This window comes from Hipposideros armiger, unplaced genomic scaffold (assembly GCF_001890085.2).
Source record: "Hipposideros armiger isolate ML-2016 unplaced genomic scaffold, ASM189008v1 scaffold_1, whole genome shotgun sequence".
In the NCBI taxonomy this organism is placed as follows: Eukaryota; Metazoa; Chordata; class Mammalia; order Chiroptera; family Hipposideridae; genus Hipposideros; species Hipposideros armiger.
The window spans coordinates 8,351,555-8,368,948 of record NW_017731351.1 but is presented as its reverse complement, the minus strand read 5'-3'; the positions used below and the strand labels follow the sequence as shown (position 1 = coordinate 8,368,948).

Genomic DNA, 17,394 nt, shown 5'->3' with positions numbered 1-17,394 from the left:
GATTATGAAGCTGAGTCACAAAGTATGCTGTGAGTATTTTGTCCTTTCTGCCAATTTTTTCTACTTAGAATTAGCTTTTTAGTTTTTCCTTTTTGTTTTGTAAGTGTTTGTCATTACTTTATTCCCCAAACTCTCTCCATCCGTCTAAATAGTCCTCCTGATATTTGAAAAGCTATCATGAGCTCTGTCAATATCATCTGTTTTGGGAGACATCTTGCCTGGGGTCTTCTGACCTGCTGGGACTTGGACTGGTGGCTTTCCACCAGGGGCACGCGTGTTCCCAGGACCTCCCTTCTTATCCATCCTGGAGATTCGCCTTCTCTCTTGCATCGATCCCCTATTTCCTAGACCCAATCTCCCTGTCCTTGGTTTTCTTCCTCCTCTCCATGGCGCTCTTCCTCAGTTGCTTCCTGAGAAAGGGTGACGATCTAGCAGACCTCCCCATTCTCCGAGGCTTACCGTATTTGCCGGCGTATAAGACGATTTTTTGGCCCTGAAAAATATGCCTCCAAGTGGGGGGTCGTCTTATACGCCAGGTACACTTCAGATAGACTGCCCATAGTGCTTGCCCCGTGCCATAGTGGCCTCCCGATGCCCGCCCACTTCATTCCACATACCGTTCAGGCATCAGCAGCGCTGCTGGGTGTATGCTCGGCTGTTATGCGATTTTGCTGTTATGCGATTTTACCACACTCGCAAAATCGCACACAGCTGACCATACACCCAGTATGATAGCGCAAAATCGTGAATCGCGATACCATACTGGGTGTATGGTCAGCTGTGTGCGATTTTGCGAGTGTGGTAAATTCGGGTTACCGTATATTTCTTTACATATGCATTGAAGATTCGCGATTTTGCGCTATCATGGTGCCTGTTAGAATGTTGAAGAGCTCGCACTTGTGCAATAGTGAGGTCCCAGGGAGATGCTAATGCAAGGGTGGACCAGACTGCTATAGTGACAGGGCGGGCAAACAGGGAGCAGGGACCAATCAAATCAGGCTTTGTATACAGCCAACAGCCAACCACAATACTGCACCATTGTACAGTACAGCATAGAAAATGTCGACCAGTCAAACCCCTATCATCCCTATCATGGCACCAGCCAAAAGAAAGAAGTATGATGCAAATTTTAAACTGAAAGTTATAAACTTTGCTAAGGAAAATAATAATTGTGCTGCTGCAAGACAATATGGAGTAACAGAAAAGATGGTTCGGGACTGGAAATCAAATGAGAAAGCATTAAAGAGTATGCCAAGGGGTAAGTGTGCATTAAGAAGAGGCACCCCACACTGGCCAGAACTCGAAAAACATGTAGCAGACATGGTGGCTCAACATCGCCAAAACGGTTATGTGGTGACACGAAATACAATACGCTTGTTTGCACTTCAGTGGGCCAAATCAAATCTGATATTGTTTTACCTTTTATTTGGTGTGTGGAAGGTGTGCGGAAGAGGGGGTAGTCTTATACGGCGAGTATATAACAAACTCTGTATTTTGAGTGGAAATGTTAGGGGGTCGTCTTATACGCCCAGTCGTCTTATACGCCGGCAAATACGGTAGCTTTCCGCGGGCTCGGTTACCTGAAGTCAACTGTGGTCCAAAAATACTACACGGAAAATTCCAGAAAAAGAAATTCATAAGTTTTAAGTCGTGTGCTGTTTTGAGTAGTGTGCTGAGATCCTGTGCCATCCTGCCCTGTCCCTCCCAGGACGTGGACCATCCGTTTGACACGTCCATGCTGTACATACAGGACAACAGGATATTTCGAGAGAGAGCACACTCATATAACTTTATCACAGTACATTAATTGTCCTATTTATTAGTTATTGTTGTTCACCGCTCACTGTGCCTAATTTATAAATTAGATTTTGTCATAAGCATGTGTGTATAGGAAAAACACAGCACATATAGGGGTCACTATTGTCTGTGGTTTCAGGTGTGCACTGGGGGCCTTGGAACAAACGTGTCCACCGCCGGTAAGGGGGACTGCTATACATTTGGTGGTGTCTTTATTCTACCCTCACACTTAGCTAGTCATTTATCTGGGTATAGCGTTCCAGGCTGGAAATGTTTTCTCAGAGTGTTGAAGGTATTGGCCTGTATTTTAGCTGCCATGTTGTTGAGAAGTCGAAAGCCATTCTGATCATTGATCCTTTGTATGTAACTTTTTTTCTTGAAAACTTCTAAGATCTTTTTGTGAAATATATGATGGTGTACTTTGGTTTGGGTGTATTTTCATTTATTGCGTGGGCCCTTTGAATAAAAAAACACATGTCCTTCAATTATGGGGAATTGTCTTGAATTATATAATTAATGATTTATTTATTTTATTTTCTCTGTTATTTCATGCTGAAATTTCTATTATTCAGATCCTGGACCATTTGTGTGCATTCTCTATTTCCTTAGCCTTTCAGTTCTATTTTCGTTTGTCTTGCTTTTTAAACCTGTTGGGTCCTAGCAAACTAACATTGCCTTCCAGATTCTCTATCAAGCTATTCATTTCTGCTGAGGTATTTTTAATTGCCAGGAGTCTTTCTCATTCTTTTCTATACCACCCTTATTTCACAAATTCCACATCACTGAAGATATTACTGATACTTTTCTTCTTTTTTTTATGTTTTCCTCTCCTGGCATAGTCTCTATGTTTGCTTTTTGCTTATTTTGATCTCTGTATTTTATAATAGAGGCTAACCTTTAGATTAGAAGACCACTTTCCTTCGGCTCTCTGCTTACTGTAGGGTGATCATGCTGGGCCATTTCTTGGTGAAGCTCTAAAATATCACTATTTGTATTGACTGGCTATTCAGAACCTTCCAGTCTCCTTCCAGGAGAGAAAAGTCCTGCTGTCAGAGTTCTGGGAGCCTAGACAGGAGGGTGTGCCTCAAGGCCCAGTAGTTCGCCTTTCACGGAGGGCCCCATTTTCCGTGTGGCGCACCCACCCTCAGCTGTGCCTGGCATCCTGTGAGGTGGAGGACATTCGCTTGGCTGTGGGGAAGAGGAAATGGTGTTGGGGGCTCTGATGCCTCCCTAAGCAGACTTTCAACTCATCTTCTTGTTTTCATCCCTATCCTTATCCTGACTTGCAGAGGGGACTGTTCCCATAAATCCTGGCGTCTTTAGGGAATTCTACAGCACAAACCGTGTTGCTTCTTGGCTGTGTCCATTCCTGACTTAGGCGTCGGCGTTCCCAGGTCTGCCTGTTATAGGAGGTGCTAAGAATTACCTTCCTCGATAACCAAGGAGAGTTTGAGAATGGAAAATTAATGTCTACCTTTGGAAAACAATATGTGCAGATAGCATTGTTGAGGTCTACTAAATCATTGTTGTGAAATGACATCACTACCAACCTAGCCTGGGAATCTTCATATGCGATGGGAGCATTCCACAACCCTGTTGTATTCTACAGAGAATAAATTGTCTGATAGTAAAAGATGCACTGGTCACTGCGTCCACGGAGGGAAGCTGCTGTGGGGGCACCGGGGCACCGGAAGTTAGAGATGTCACTCCCTTACTGACAGGAAGCTGTGAGCCAAGGGAGGGGGAGGAGGCGCAGAAGCCACTCTCCGCCACACCCGCCCTGACACTGTCCGCAGGGAACAGGAAAGTTGAGGTAAGACGGACAGGAAGGTGTGAAAGTTGGTATCCTAACTGTCGCTGTTTTTTATACTTTGCAAAATATGAAGACAAGGGGAGATTCTGAGTAAAATGTTCAAGATGGAATCAGAGTGCTCATTGTGAAGGAAGCACCACCAGCACTCTTAGGAGCATGAGCAGACTATAGAGGCCTTTTACTAGAATGCGGATCATTCGGCAAATCGGTGTTCAATAACCCAAACATCAGAGAAACTCCTGGCTGTGAAGACCGCGCCAGCACCTGAAACCCTGGCCGGCCCCTTGTCTGCGGGTGAGGAGTGCCTACGGAGGCCTTGGCTTCCTCCAGGAAGCCATGTGGCCGCGGAGCTCTCAGGCGGTCTCGGAAGGGAAACAGGGGAAGGCATTGGGGGACCAAGAACAGCCTCACAATTTGAAGTACTTATCCCATCAAAAATGTCAGGATCAAAGGAAAAACTAATAAAGCCCTTAGTGAGTCACTAAAAGCTGCACATAAATGGGTTGAAATTCCGGTGATTCCCAAAGGAACACATTGGTTGTTTACTTCCTATTTTCTTTTTGATACTTGTAATATTTTATTTTTATAGCAGACACATCTGGTAGAAGCTGCTTTGCCCTTAGCTAAGGGCACTGGGGTAGTCTGCTGTGGCCAAGCTGTTTCACAGGAAGAGAAGGAGGCTCAATGTGGCATACATTTTCTTTTACAAACAATCTGTAAAATAAAAAAGTCCTTGTCTCAAGAAATTAATATGCTTTTTTGGTTCTTTAAAAACATGATTTACACAGGTTGTTGTGTATTTGCTTGAGTTATATAAAATGTTTACATACTAACTTTAGCTCATTAAAATACTTTAATATATTTATCTGCCATTTGACTATTCCATTTCCTTCAAGTATTAGATGATGCCATATTATGCACAACTAATTTAATTAATGTGGAGATTATTTTTCTTATAAAATAAGCACTTGGTAATTCCGTTTCTGTGCTTCAGGTTTATGTAATAGCAGAGAGGAAATTGAAATTTCATCATATTTAGTTTCAAATGAAAATCAAGCACAAATGGAAATCCTTTGTCTTCAGCATTTTAATTTTGCGACCAGCTGGAGAATGAGAATCAAAGCGAAGTTAAATCAGAATTCGGATGTTGTTATATTTGCACTATACATTTAGCACAAGTAGTATGAGATGGTACTTGGAGTGTTTGGTATGGCTGGAGGCTACACAAAATATTTTTTAGAGCCAGTTACTTCCCTGCATTATCTGCTTAGGGATAAAATGTTGGTTGGAGTTTTTCCATATAAATGGTCTTTACAGCTTACATTGTGTTTACCAGTTCTAATCCATAAAGTCTTGGCTTTGGGTTATCTTTGTGTCCAGAACAATAAAAGTTATATAATTAAAATAAAAGAACATGCAAAAAAACTTAAATAATGATCATTAATTCATCTTCTGGTCTCCTGAAAACTGAAAACTATGGTTATTTGCAGCTTAATAGAGTTGATCATATGATCTCTAAGAAGAAAGTCACTCAGTAAAAATCTGCCTGTGTCACTCACACACACACACACATACGGAGATGGTTGGCCCAAGCGCATTCCCCTAAAGCGTTTTGTAGAAAAGAACAGTGGACTGTGTTAAAGAACAGGCCCCGGGGTTCCCTGGGCCGCGTTAAAAATGCAGATACGCAGGTCCCCACCCCTAGCTGTGAGGCCAGGGAAGGAATGCTGGGTTTCTGCAGAGTCTGATGTTCACCAAAGGTTACAACCGCTGACCTGGAAGGCCACTCACTCCTGGTTGATGGGACTGTGCTACACACAGTGTCAAACCCTATGTGTAAGTGAGTCATGGGGGTGGGGTGGGGGGCTTGAAATGTAGATGTTGATTCATCTGGGTTGGGGGCCGGATTCTGTGGTTCTGACAAGCCCCCCAGGTGATTTCAGCGCTGCTGGTCTGTGAGCCTCACTTTGTCTAGCAGCTGTGTAGGTTAGGGAGCAGGCGTTTGTGCTGAGACACTCTGGAGACACTAGAGTATTAATGGGAGGCAGCATTGTGTTGTGGAAAGACGTCCATCCCACAAGCACTGACTGAGCCCCCGCGGTGTGCGGGTCCCAGGCCTTTGCATCTTGGACGCCCCCTGCTCCCCCTCATGTGTCTATCATTTACCTGTCCTTTAGGAAACCTCACCTCCTCCAAGAATCCTTGCCTGGAAGGCCCTGCCTGTGCTCCCACTGCATCCCGTGTGGACTTGAATCAGCAGTCATCACATTGGGTTTCTCTTATCTACTTCTCTATCTAGAGTAGAAAGCTCTGGCGGGCAGCATTCATCATTAACTTCAGCGTTCCGCACGCTGCCGTCACATAGAAGGTATAATAATTAGTAAGTATGTAGTAGTATTACTTACTTAACTGATTAATCCCATGAGGCAACAGAGCAAAGCCTCAGGCTCCAGTCCCGTTTCCTTACATAAATGAAATGGAGACCTCCAGTGAGGTAAGCTGAGAGAGGAGCTGAGGGCTCTCGCCTGCCTCTGCAAGGCTCTCCTTGGCTGGGTCTGGCCCCAGACTTTTTGGCAAGATGGTGACATCATGCAGGCTCTCCTCAATCAGGAATAAATAGGAGAAGTGTTAGTCAATCCACGAGGGGTGCATGACCAGCTTGAAAACACATCAACAGAACACTTACACGGACACAGAGGGCACTTGGCAGCGCCCTGACTTCTCTTCTTGAAGCATAGGACCTGGAAACCCCTCTGCAGCCCCGCTCAGCTCACGTGGACCTGCCAGGGCTGACCCATTACCTATGGACAGCGGCAGCACCTGTGGGAGCACCTTGCACCGCTTCCACGCACGTGTTCGTCTCCATCAACTCCAAGTCCATACTTAGTAAAGCTTTTCCACTTTTACCCATTGCCTTGTGACCTGACCTCCCGTGGGGCCAGAGGAGTGGTGGTGAAATGCAGTGATTGGCAGGAGCAGCCGCAGAGTTGCTTATCGAGTCATGGCGTGACCATTGCCTTGGCTGGGAACTCGGTTATCGCTGACAGCCCATAGTCAGAAGGACCAGCTCCTGCCCACAAATACCCTGGGCATTTCCTATTGATCACACAGCACATTTATAGTTATCTCATACCTGAAAGAGACTGTGAAGACAGAATAAATAGACTATAATAGGTTTGGGAGTAACTGTCTGCCCAGGTTCTGAGCAAAGTCGAGACAGACATTTAGGTAAAATTCAGTTTACTCATATTGTCATTTATTTAGTACATATTTATTACATGCCTACTATGTGCAGTATATGCTTAGGTTGTAAAATCTTTGTATTGCAATCACAGCTCTCAGTGAATTTCAACTACCAGTAGTTTGGAGAGGAAATCAAAGTTTCAAGGAGCTACTTCCAAAGCAACCTTGACATTCTAGCGCAGGGAAGATTTTTTTCTTCCCTTTGTCTCTCCTCTCCACAGATGATAGACTTTGAACCTCCAGAGATGGGCTGAAACTGTTTGCACCTCCACTTGCCCAGACCCCCCAGAGTGACCTTTAGTCTGAATTCGCAGTTGACTCAGGCACATTCTTCCAGCACACTGTTCCTGGTTTCTGTCAGCCTTTCTGCTAGGCTGGGCTTCATTTCTGTTCAACCCTGCATTGCCTTTCATGGAATTCCCTCTTCTCCAACTCAGCTCTCAAGATGCCAACGATGCTTATCACATATCCTTTCCCTTTAGAGTAGCAGTTCTCAAAGTATGGTCTGCAGACCTCGAGGGGTCTCTGAGATACTTTTGAGGGAATCCGTGAAGTCAAAATGGCTTTCATAGTAATACTAAGAGAAGACATGGTCTGTTTCACTGGGTTGACATTTGCACTTATGGCACAAAAGCCAAGGTGGGTGAAACCACTTGCACTTGAGCATGTGAGGCAGTGACACCCAGCTGGACTAGGCCTCACTGTGTCCCTCACTGTCACCGTTGGGCTGAAGAAGCAAGTGCTGGTTCTATGTAGGGGTGTCCTTGAGGAAGCAATAAAAGTTTGCATTTTATTAAGTCTCGAGGACACGTCTTTCTAATAGTCTGTGTGACACATTGAAAATACATGTAAAGCACTTTGATACTGAAGTGTGATGTTTGTATTGAGGAAGCACTTGTACAGGTATTTGAACTGGAAGCTCAACTAGCCATTTTTTCATGGCACATCAGTTTTACTTTAAAGAATAACTGACAGATACACTGCAGTTATTCAGACTTGGGTGTTCAGCAGACATTTTCTAGTAAAGAAGCAAAGTGAGCCTGTCATGTCAAGGAGAACAACGGACAGTATTTGAGTTTTCAAGGGACAATGGGAAAGTTTCAGCTGCCACCGTGAATTTTGATAGCTTTCCAGTACTAAACACTTCTCTGATGAGGTCATTGACCATACAAAGGAGTGTGATTTTGTATATTGTGTAATGAACTATGTCAGCATTTGGAAGATCTGTGTAACTCAGTGAATCAGCATTTCCCAAATGACCAATGCATGATGTAGCAGAATCATGCGTGGATAGAAGACCCACTCCAAGTGCAAAACAGACTGCTGGGTTTTCATGTAACCAGGTATGAAAGTTCATTGCTGTGGTTTTAGGTTCCATATGACAACATTAGAAACTACCACTTGTTGAGTTTGATGTATAATCAAAGAAAATGTCCAAAATTATCTGAAAAGATTATACTCCTCTCTTTTCTTTGCGAGGCTAGCTCTTCTCTATATACATCAATCAACACAGTGTAACAACAGAGTGAATGCAAAATCACATGTGAGAATCCAACTGTCTTCCCTTAAACACAGACATAAAAGAGGTTTACAGTACCGGAAAACAGTATCACTACTCTCACTAAATTAGCTTAGTTTTAAAAACATGGTTATTTTTCATAAAAAATATAGTATTTATGTTAACATACCAGTTATTTTATTTATTTTTAAAAGATTTTATTGGGGAATTGGGGGATGGAACAACATTGGGAAATTGGGGGAAGGGGAACAGACAAGTTGCTGTCCTTTTGTTCTTTAGTGTAGTTGTGGAGGACGTCGCTTCACTGGCCCATGTTGGTACTGTGATCATTGCACTCTTCCCGGGTGAGGCAGATCGATCACCAGCCATCGGATGGCCACTCACTCTGGCTGCTGGCCACTCACAGTAGCTTACAGCAGCCCACGGCAGCCCCACTGCAGCCTACGCCGTTGCCAGCGACTCACAGCAGCCCAGCTCCAGGTCAAGCTGTTGTTCACCATCTTAGCTGTAGAGGGCACAGTGTCACTGGCCCATGTGGGATCCGAACCCACGGGCCTGCTGCTCAGAGCTGGCATCCCAAGCCAGCTCTTAACCAACAAACCACTCGGCCGGCCTCAGTTATTTTATTTTAAATTTAATTAACAAAAATTTCAAATGTCTCACTTTTTATTTCAAGCTGGGTAAATCCCAATTGATAGGGCCCACAAGAACAAAATATTTTTGCAATCCTCAATCAATTTTAAGAGTGTAAATGGCTCTGAAGACTAAAATATTTGGGAATTGCGCTTTAGGTCACACGCTCTGAAGTACTGGTGATGGCTGAAATGAAATTCCAGTTAACTAAAGCTTTGGAGGTGATCATTGAAACTGGCCCTTCCCTGAAAGGGTACAGTCCTTGGTTAACTTTCCCTGGCCCCTGTACCAGTTAATTTACTCCTCTTTGTAAGCAGATATTTCAACATGTCCTGTGGCTGGGGTGGTGGCAATTACCCCTATTATGTGAAGACGGTACTGGCATTGTTCCCTACTACAGTAAACGTTCAGTGCAATCAGCTTAACTTGCTTGGATTAAAACTATGCAAAATATTTATAAATTTATACTGTTCACACTTCTTTAATTAAAACCTCAACAAAAATTTTATATAATTCTTTCCCAAATGGAAGTACCATGATGTTTCATGTGTTTGTGTGTGTGTGTGTGTGTGTGTGTGTGTTACAGTTTAACAAAGCATAGAATTAGGAATAGAAGAGATTCCTTCATTCTTCTGATAAGGAAAATGATTCCTGACAACTTAAATGCCTTGTCACATGAATTAGTGCAGATGTAAGATATGATTTCCAGTTTGCTCATAACTTCAAGACCAGAGCAAAAGAATGAACTTACACATTTTTTTATTAAAAGTCTATTGTCATTTGGAGGACATTTTTCACTTTATGTCTGTCTTCTTCACCTGTAGTTTTATAGATGAGCAACTTGGAAAAGGAAAGTGCTTCGTCCAGTTTACTCGAATGTAGTAAAACTTCTGATGTCTAGAGCTCTGTGTGGATACGTGAGACATAGGCAGTGTGTGACACTAAACAATTTCACTAAAACCGCCAATCCAAGCAAAGTGTTTAGGACCTCAAGTGATGGATTCTAACCCAGTCCCCTTTCTTTATTACTGTGGTAATGATGCCTGGGAGCCGCTCCATCTCTGACAGCAACATTTCTGTTTTACCTGCTTGGGATGGTGCTCTTTCAGAAAGGTATCACTGTTTCCCTGCATCTAATCAGTCTATTAAAGATGATTTAAACATCATAAATGACTTGGGATAATTATTATGAATGCCCATTATCTTACTTGAATGCATTGGAGGCATTAAGTCCCACTGAGCATGTGAGAGTTTTTTGTACTTAAATGACCCCAGTATTCTGAGTCTTTTTTATTTTTTTGTAAGATTTTCATGTGTTTTTAATTTTTGGCTTTTACACCCCTTGCTTTGGCATTGTATTAACTATAACATCTTCCTTTATACAGGATACATGTTTGTGTCTCCATTTCTAATTTTCTGTGAATCCAAATAAAAAAACCTTAGTAGAACTGTGTAAAATTGAGCAGATAGACTGAGAAAGGGTCCCAGATACTTAGAGTGATGTACAGAAGTTACAGTAAACTTTATTTCTTACTGTATTTTGACCACTCAAAAGACTGTTGAGTTTCTTATAGGTTATTTGGACAACTAAATTCTTATCAGGGGAGGCATCGCAGCCTAATAATGATGTGGTTACTAGTTGTGTGTGCACTTAATAAACACACCGAGATTTGAGAAACCCAAATTCTCTCTTTTCTGAGTAGCCCTAGTCAGACCGACTACTTATTTGTCCAACCTTTTCGATTTCACGTGTATTTTTTAATGAGTCCTTTTAAAGTATTTTTTCATAGTCTGTATAAATGTTTATTAAAAGAACCTGCATGTAGTTCCAAAGTCTTTGTGCAATTTCACAATTTAATCCAACAGAAAGCAGACAGGGACATGTCCCACATCGGCTGTGGTCCCTCAGAGCTTTTCTGAAAGAGCGGGGATGTTTACATTCTTAGGAGGGGAAGGGAACAGAGAATACCATTCCATATTTGTACTGGGTTGTCTAGCATCCCGGTGGCTGCTTTATAACAGCTCAGAGCAGTTACACTGTGGCACAGTTCCCGCCCGTGGAATCACATTGGTATGTGCATTCTTAAGTATGTGGCCCATGGGTTAGGGCCCCATTCCTGTCAGAGACAGTTATTTACCCCGGGAATCTCTCCAAGCTTGCTACCGGGAATGTTTTTTACTTTTATGGTGACTTGGTCCCTAAGGATAAAGCCAGTCATCCCAAAGGAAAACGTTTTGCCAAGTATCCGATGAGCACTAGTGTCCAGAGCAGAAGTGCTCATAGCCTCCGACCCCAAGCTCTACATGAGAACAGCCTAGTGAACTTGAACTGAGGCACTGATGGTAGAATAGCCAGAAAACCCTAGTGTCTACTTGCGTTGGCACCGTGACCTAGCTTGCATATACCATTTAAGAGTTATTTTCACTTTCCAGAAAAACAATCGTATAATTGCATTCCTTATTTGATTCTTTGCACCCTTATCGATGCTTTAGTAGGGAAAGTCTGGAGTCCTTTCCAGAAGCATCTACTGTGCTTTTAGGGGATTTGTCTAAGACAGCTGTGCATGTCAATAAGCATCTCATCTTATTCCTTGTAAGTTCCTCACAAAGCTTTTATTTCTCTCCTATTGGTTTCCTGGTTTGTTCTCTGCAATGGCTTTTCCGAACTTCCTTCGCTGCCCTCAGGTTCTCATCCCCCTCGGCCCTTCCTCCTTTATTCTTGGAGGTGGAGCCCTCATGCCACTTACCTGGTGTGAGCTCCTGCTTTGTCACTCCTATCTGTCCTGAAGTACCTGCACCCACCTGTTTTTCTTCTTTCCTGTATTTGAGACATAGCTACCCCTCCACTTCGCCTTCTGCATTTGCCCTTACTTCTGTTCAGTACAAGTTCAGGGCTCATTTGCAGAAAATAGAAACCTCTTGAGCTATTTTGGTCCGAAAGGGATTTAGTAAGTACTTATAGAATTGTTGAAAGATCTGGAAGGGCAGGTTTGAGGCAGGGCCTCCAGGAATGACTTCAAACGGTACTGCCCAACTGGCCACTTCAGTGACTGGCAGCATTTGCCCCGGACAGGAAGCTGGGAGTCACGAAGCCACAGGCCAGCGCTGGGTCTCGGGTTTCACACCTCACTGCCGTCTGGGATGGAGGAGCTGCCAGCAGCACTGCTGGATCCAGACTAAAATCGTCTCCCAGATCCGCACCAGCAAGATGGACACCCCAGGGGCTCAGGCCTCTCTCCACGTGAGTCGGCTCCAAACACAGGCTTCCCACAGCAGCACCTGCTGTGCTAGAACTGTCTCCCACCCAGAGGCTCCATGAAGGGGCTCCCGGGACACGTTGTTTGGTCTTCTCAGCCCCTGCGACACACAGGTCGCACCAGGAGGAGCCTGGAACATAAGTTGAGCGACCCAGTCAACTCAGCCACGGTCTTCCCCACCCACTGTTGGTTTACTCAGTTATTTGTCATGTTTCTTCTTTACTTATCCCATATTCTTGATATTCTCTCAGGTCTTTTCTTTCCAATTTAGTGTTTGAATTTCTGCACTGAAGTCCAGGACGCTTTTTGCTTCCTACTTTAAAGATTGTCCTTGGGTTATTAGTATTCTTATTCCATCGGATTCTGGTCCTTGTCGTTTGCTTTCGCTCTGTCACCCTGAAACTGTTATATAGCTATTATAATTGATTTCTAAAAACACTGTGTCATTGTAAACATGAATTCCCCACAACCTGTGGGCTCGGCTTTGGTGCTAGGAAACGCCCTGTCAAGAACTGAGGTTGGACATCAGAACCTGGAAGCAAGCCGTCCAAAGGGGCTCTTTACTCATTTCTAAAACATGAGCTTCTGTCATCATTGCTGTGCTGTGTCTTCCAGTGACCGTCCTGACCATCTCTCGGGGCAGCTGAGGAAAACAGACCTACCTACCTAGGGCTTCGGCGTACGAGCCGGCTGGGGAGAAGGGACGCGGACTAGGTCCCGTCTCAGAGGTCTGGGGGCAGTTTTGCCAAAGGCCTTGAGTGGGAAACTGAGCAAGGGCTGGAGCTTCAGAAAGAGCTGTTAGATCACAGACTACTTTCCATCAAAATGCCTTGACCTCTAAAACCTGTATTTGCTGTCTGAGGTCATCTTTCTCATCCTCTCTTAGTTATCCCCGGGTCCCAAGACTTCCTTCTATGGATTAAAGAATAGCCCTACATGCAGTAGGCTAGATTTATGCTGATTTTCTTTTTCATATATTTTAATAGGTAGAGTAGTGGGATTTGAGGAGATTTTCTTGGTTCTGCCATTTACTCTGACATCTTCCAAGAGGACTTGCCAACAAGTGATCCATGAAAACTCAGCCCATGAGACAAGACATAGTTTTACTGACAGGAAGCTGACACTGTTGACATGGCATGTGCACAATGCAAAACAGCAGGAGTACAAGGTTCTGTGAAAACTCAAATCGGATACTACTTTCTTTCCAGTTCTGGAAGACTTGGAAATGAAGTGATAATAAGAGAATAGAAAAAGGAACCCTCTTTTATTTTCCTTTTGCCAGGAAATTATTTATTCATAAAACTAAATTAGCATAGCTGACACTCTTCTCAGATTTATTCTATGAAATGAAAATAATGTTAAATTTCCCAGAGAAGCCTTAACTTTCCATTTTTTACGTGGCTGCAGTAAAATAAATCTTTCCTGTCATGGACCAAGAAGCTGTAAGCAGCAGAACATGGTGTCTGGTGAACTGAATATTTGCATGACCAGTCTCTCTCTCAGCCATGTGGCCTGATTAAGCTGAGAGACTCTGAACGGGAATAGAGTATTGTACGGGGAGATGCTCTCTCGTATGTCCGACGTGTGAGCTGTGGAGTGAGGCCTCTAAGGGAATGTTCAAAGGAAAGGAATTGCACAGCACATTCACGGAGGGATGTTGTATCGAATAATAGTCTGCGAAAGATAATTGTACTCAATTTTGAAATTGTAACATATTGGGTCATAACATTGATTATTTTCCAATCTTTAAAGAGTGTTTAATATATAACTCCTAAAATAATAAAAGGGGAGGAGGAGGAAGAAGAACACAATAGAACAAACCCTGGGTCATGGACTGAGCAGGCACGTTTTTGTCTCCTCTGCCTAGCCTCTTCCATTTCCTCCCTGACTAACTCACCATCTCTGTTAATTGTCACATGCCTCCTTTCTCTTCACTCCAGGTTTCATGGTAGAGAATCGAGACTACTGCCTAGGGAGGAATGCGTGTAGTGATTCAAAACCCAAGCTCTGGATTCAGAGTTCTGGGCTCAAATTCTGGTCCTAGCTGTGTCCTTTTAGGCAAAGTACCTGACTTTCCTGAGCTTCAGTTTCCTAATCTGTAAAGTAAGGAGACGGCAGTCCACCTGAACAGGTACACGTGGGCGTGCATGTACACCTCTCGCTGGGCTTTGTACGGCTGAGTGATATAAGGATGCAAAGGGCTTAGCATAGTAGGTGCTCAATAGAAACAAGCCGCCAGTGTTTAAATATATGTATTATTATTTCTGCCGGGAAACATAATAAACAGCTTGACTTCTTCCATCTTTCAATTATGACATGTGTACTTACTGAGGAAAAGACAGACAAAACACTATCTTAGAGTATGATGAAATAATGCCAACTATCTGGCTAAAAACTGCAAATTCAGATATTTTCAAACATCTTGTAGACCAAGTACCAGCATTTCACATCTTTTCTTGTTCCTTTCGTGTGTGTGTGTGTGTGTGTGTGCGTGTGTGTAGGAAGCCAACAGACTGTCACCCAGAGTCCCTTCCCCAGTGAGTGTGTGTACACCATGGGGCCGAACACGTGTTCCTTGCAAGCCCCGTTATCCATCTAGAGTGGTCAGCCCTATTAGCTCTGTTTTGCACTTCAGGAAACTAGATCTCAAGGGCGTAACGTAATTGACCTAAGTTCAGAGGGCCAGCTATGGAGCCACACCAGGCCTGCTTCCTTCAGAGCTGAGGTCCTTGCTGACAGTGACAGAGTTTATGAATCCAGGACTGATGGCCTGCGGGGAAGACTATTGATAAACTCACCGAGGGAGACTCGGCCCTGTCAATACAATGATTTTTACATCCAAACTCACTCTTATTACTGGCACTGTGTAAGAGTATTTTTAGGAGTTACAATTTTTACTCACATGCAAAATGCATAATTATACAAAATATACACATACGTAATTATACACGATGTGAGATAAAGATCTTTTGTACACTAATAAGTGTTTATTCTTCCTAACACACCTATGAGCAGAACCATGCTGGTGAAGCTGGTGATTACAAGGGATATGCTTGTGAGTAACAGTCCCTGTCATACACTCCCTGGCTTAGTAACCCTATTAAAAATGGAGACAGAGGAGCCCATCAGAAAAACCTTTGTGGCAACGAAAGTATCACCATGTTTAACATGGTTCTTGAGGGAAAAACGTTTCCTGCTGCAAGGACGTAAAAGGTGGGCAGCGAGACCCATCAGGCAGCCGATCCCGCATGTCGGACTCCCCATACGCTTGGGGCTGACGCCCCACCTGGTACTATCACAAGCTTCCTTCACAGGTGTGATGACGGACTGCACTCTTCCCGTCATCAGCCGACACACATCTGGATGATGGACAGCTGTTAGATTGGGGACATTTTTATTTTCCAAGGACCACGTCTTCCTCTTGCTCCAGAAACCCATGAGGCTGCTTAAAACTCACACACTTATTGCTAATAAAGGGAAACCCCTACCCACACCGAGGTCGCGCCTTGGAGGGTACAGGGTGTAATGATACATGTTTCATCCACATCAAACCTCTTTAATCCCCAAAGGATGAATTTTCTGTCTCTATTCCAGTGCATCTGGCTCCACTGAATGAATGGATTTATGCTTTAAAAATAAGCTTCATTATCCACTAATCATATTTCAGAAAAAAAAAATTTAAATGGAAGAAACATGAACAAATAACTCTAACCCTAACTTAAATGTTTTCATTGTTGGATACTGTTTTATCCTCGACTTATTAACAACTCTCTCGTGATTCTTTATTTTAACAATTTCATGCAAGACAAAACAAAACAAATATATTTCACAATTAATAGGTATTTTTCAAAACTGGGTGAATACTCTCTTTCTCAATGCTTTTGTTGCTTCTTTATAGCCTTGCAAATAGAGAGTTCATTTAATTTTTGCAATAAATATGTTCTTCCAAAATAAAAGGAGATTGATTTATCAGAAAAGAGGATGGGCTGCTATAGATTATAATCAATGACAATAAAAGGATGGCGCCTTCCAGAACAGAATTAACTGAATCACTTCAAATTTCAGTAGCATCATTGCTTTGGCACTCAAAGGTATTCTTTTGCTTTTGAGAGTTTAATTTAAAATGTAATGCCCTTGGAGACAAATTTTAAAGCTATGTCAGTCAACATATTATTATCATTTGAGACCATCAGTGGGCAGCTGTTAGAGGTGCATTGAAATGCACTTCATATCCAATAAAAAATGAGCTTGGCTATGAAAACATTCTTCAAGTGCTGCTTGCATGCTTGTGACCTCCTGGACTCAGAACCTTGCTTTTAATTGTCAGAGAGGGATCACCTTGACGGAAAGGATCTAGACTGGGATTGTAAGGTGTTCTTAAATTCGAGATTGTATGATCATGATACATGATTCGTTGAGAACTATTAAACTCACATTATAAAATAAAATCTAAACCCCTTAGTATCACTCAGGATCCCAGCAGGAAAGAGGTGTCATGTTCAAAGGAGTAATTAACCTTCCATCAGGTGCAACTGATCTCACAGATTCATTGCACACAAAGACGCCACTATAAAATACGTCTTTACTGTACTAAGTCACAAACACGACTGGTGATAGGTTATGGTAGAGGGGGAAGATACGCAAGCGATGAGTCACGATACTTAACTGTTAGATATTTGAAAATTTGTGTGCAATGAATCTGTAAGATCAGTTGTGCCGACGGAGGGTTAAAGATAACCAGGGACTCAGGGCAGGCTTAGCGAGCCAATCAGAAGGATGCTGCCAGGATTCAGGGCAGAAGCCATGAGTACCCTGAGGCCTGAAGCTGCAGGGAGAAGGCGTGTGGTATTGGAACGTGACAGAAGTTAAGGCCCGCTAGCAGGGCAGACAGGCAGAACCGTGACTGTCTAGGTGAAGGAGCACAGCCATTGCCAGACCATGGTCCAGCAGGTCCAGCAGGGAGAACATCTGCCTGACCTCACGGTCCCCTCACTCTCTGGTCTTTTCCGGTTGACCAAACCCCGCCAGGAGCCAGTGTGCACGGGAGCGGCCAGCGCAGCCTCCAAGGCGGGTTCCCATGCTGGCTCCTGTGCCTGCCTGCACAGAGCAGAGCCGGGGAGGGCAGAGAGAGG

The 17,394-nt window shown here is 43.5% G+C and overlaps 1 protein-coding gene across 4 annotated transcripts in view; it reads left to right on the top strand.

The window, feature by feature from the left end:
• Window positions 1-17,394, top strand: part of SYNPO2 (synaptopodin 2) — a 164,009-nt gene that overhangs the window by 110,866 nt on the left and 35,749 nt on the right. The window contains exon 1 of one of the 4 annotated variants that reach the window (XM_019625499.1): window positions 12,077-12,246. The exons of the other annotated variants lie outside the window; for them this stretch is intronic. Within the exon in view, the coding sequence (XP_019481044.1) occupies window positions 12,214-12,246 (33 nt within the window). The 5' untranslated portion in view covers window positions 12,077-12,213. Of the gene's footprint in view, window positions 1-12,076; window positions 12,247-17,394 lie in introns of those variants that run through there. 4 annotated transcript variants of the gene reach the window in all.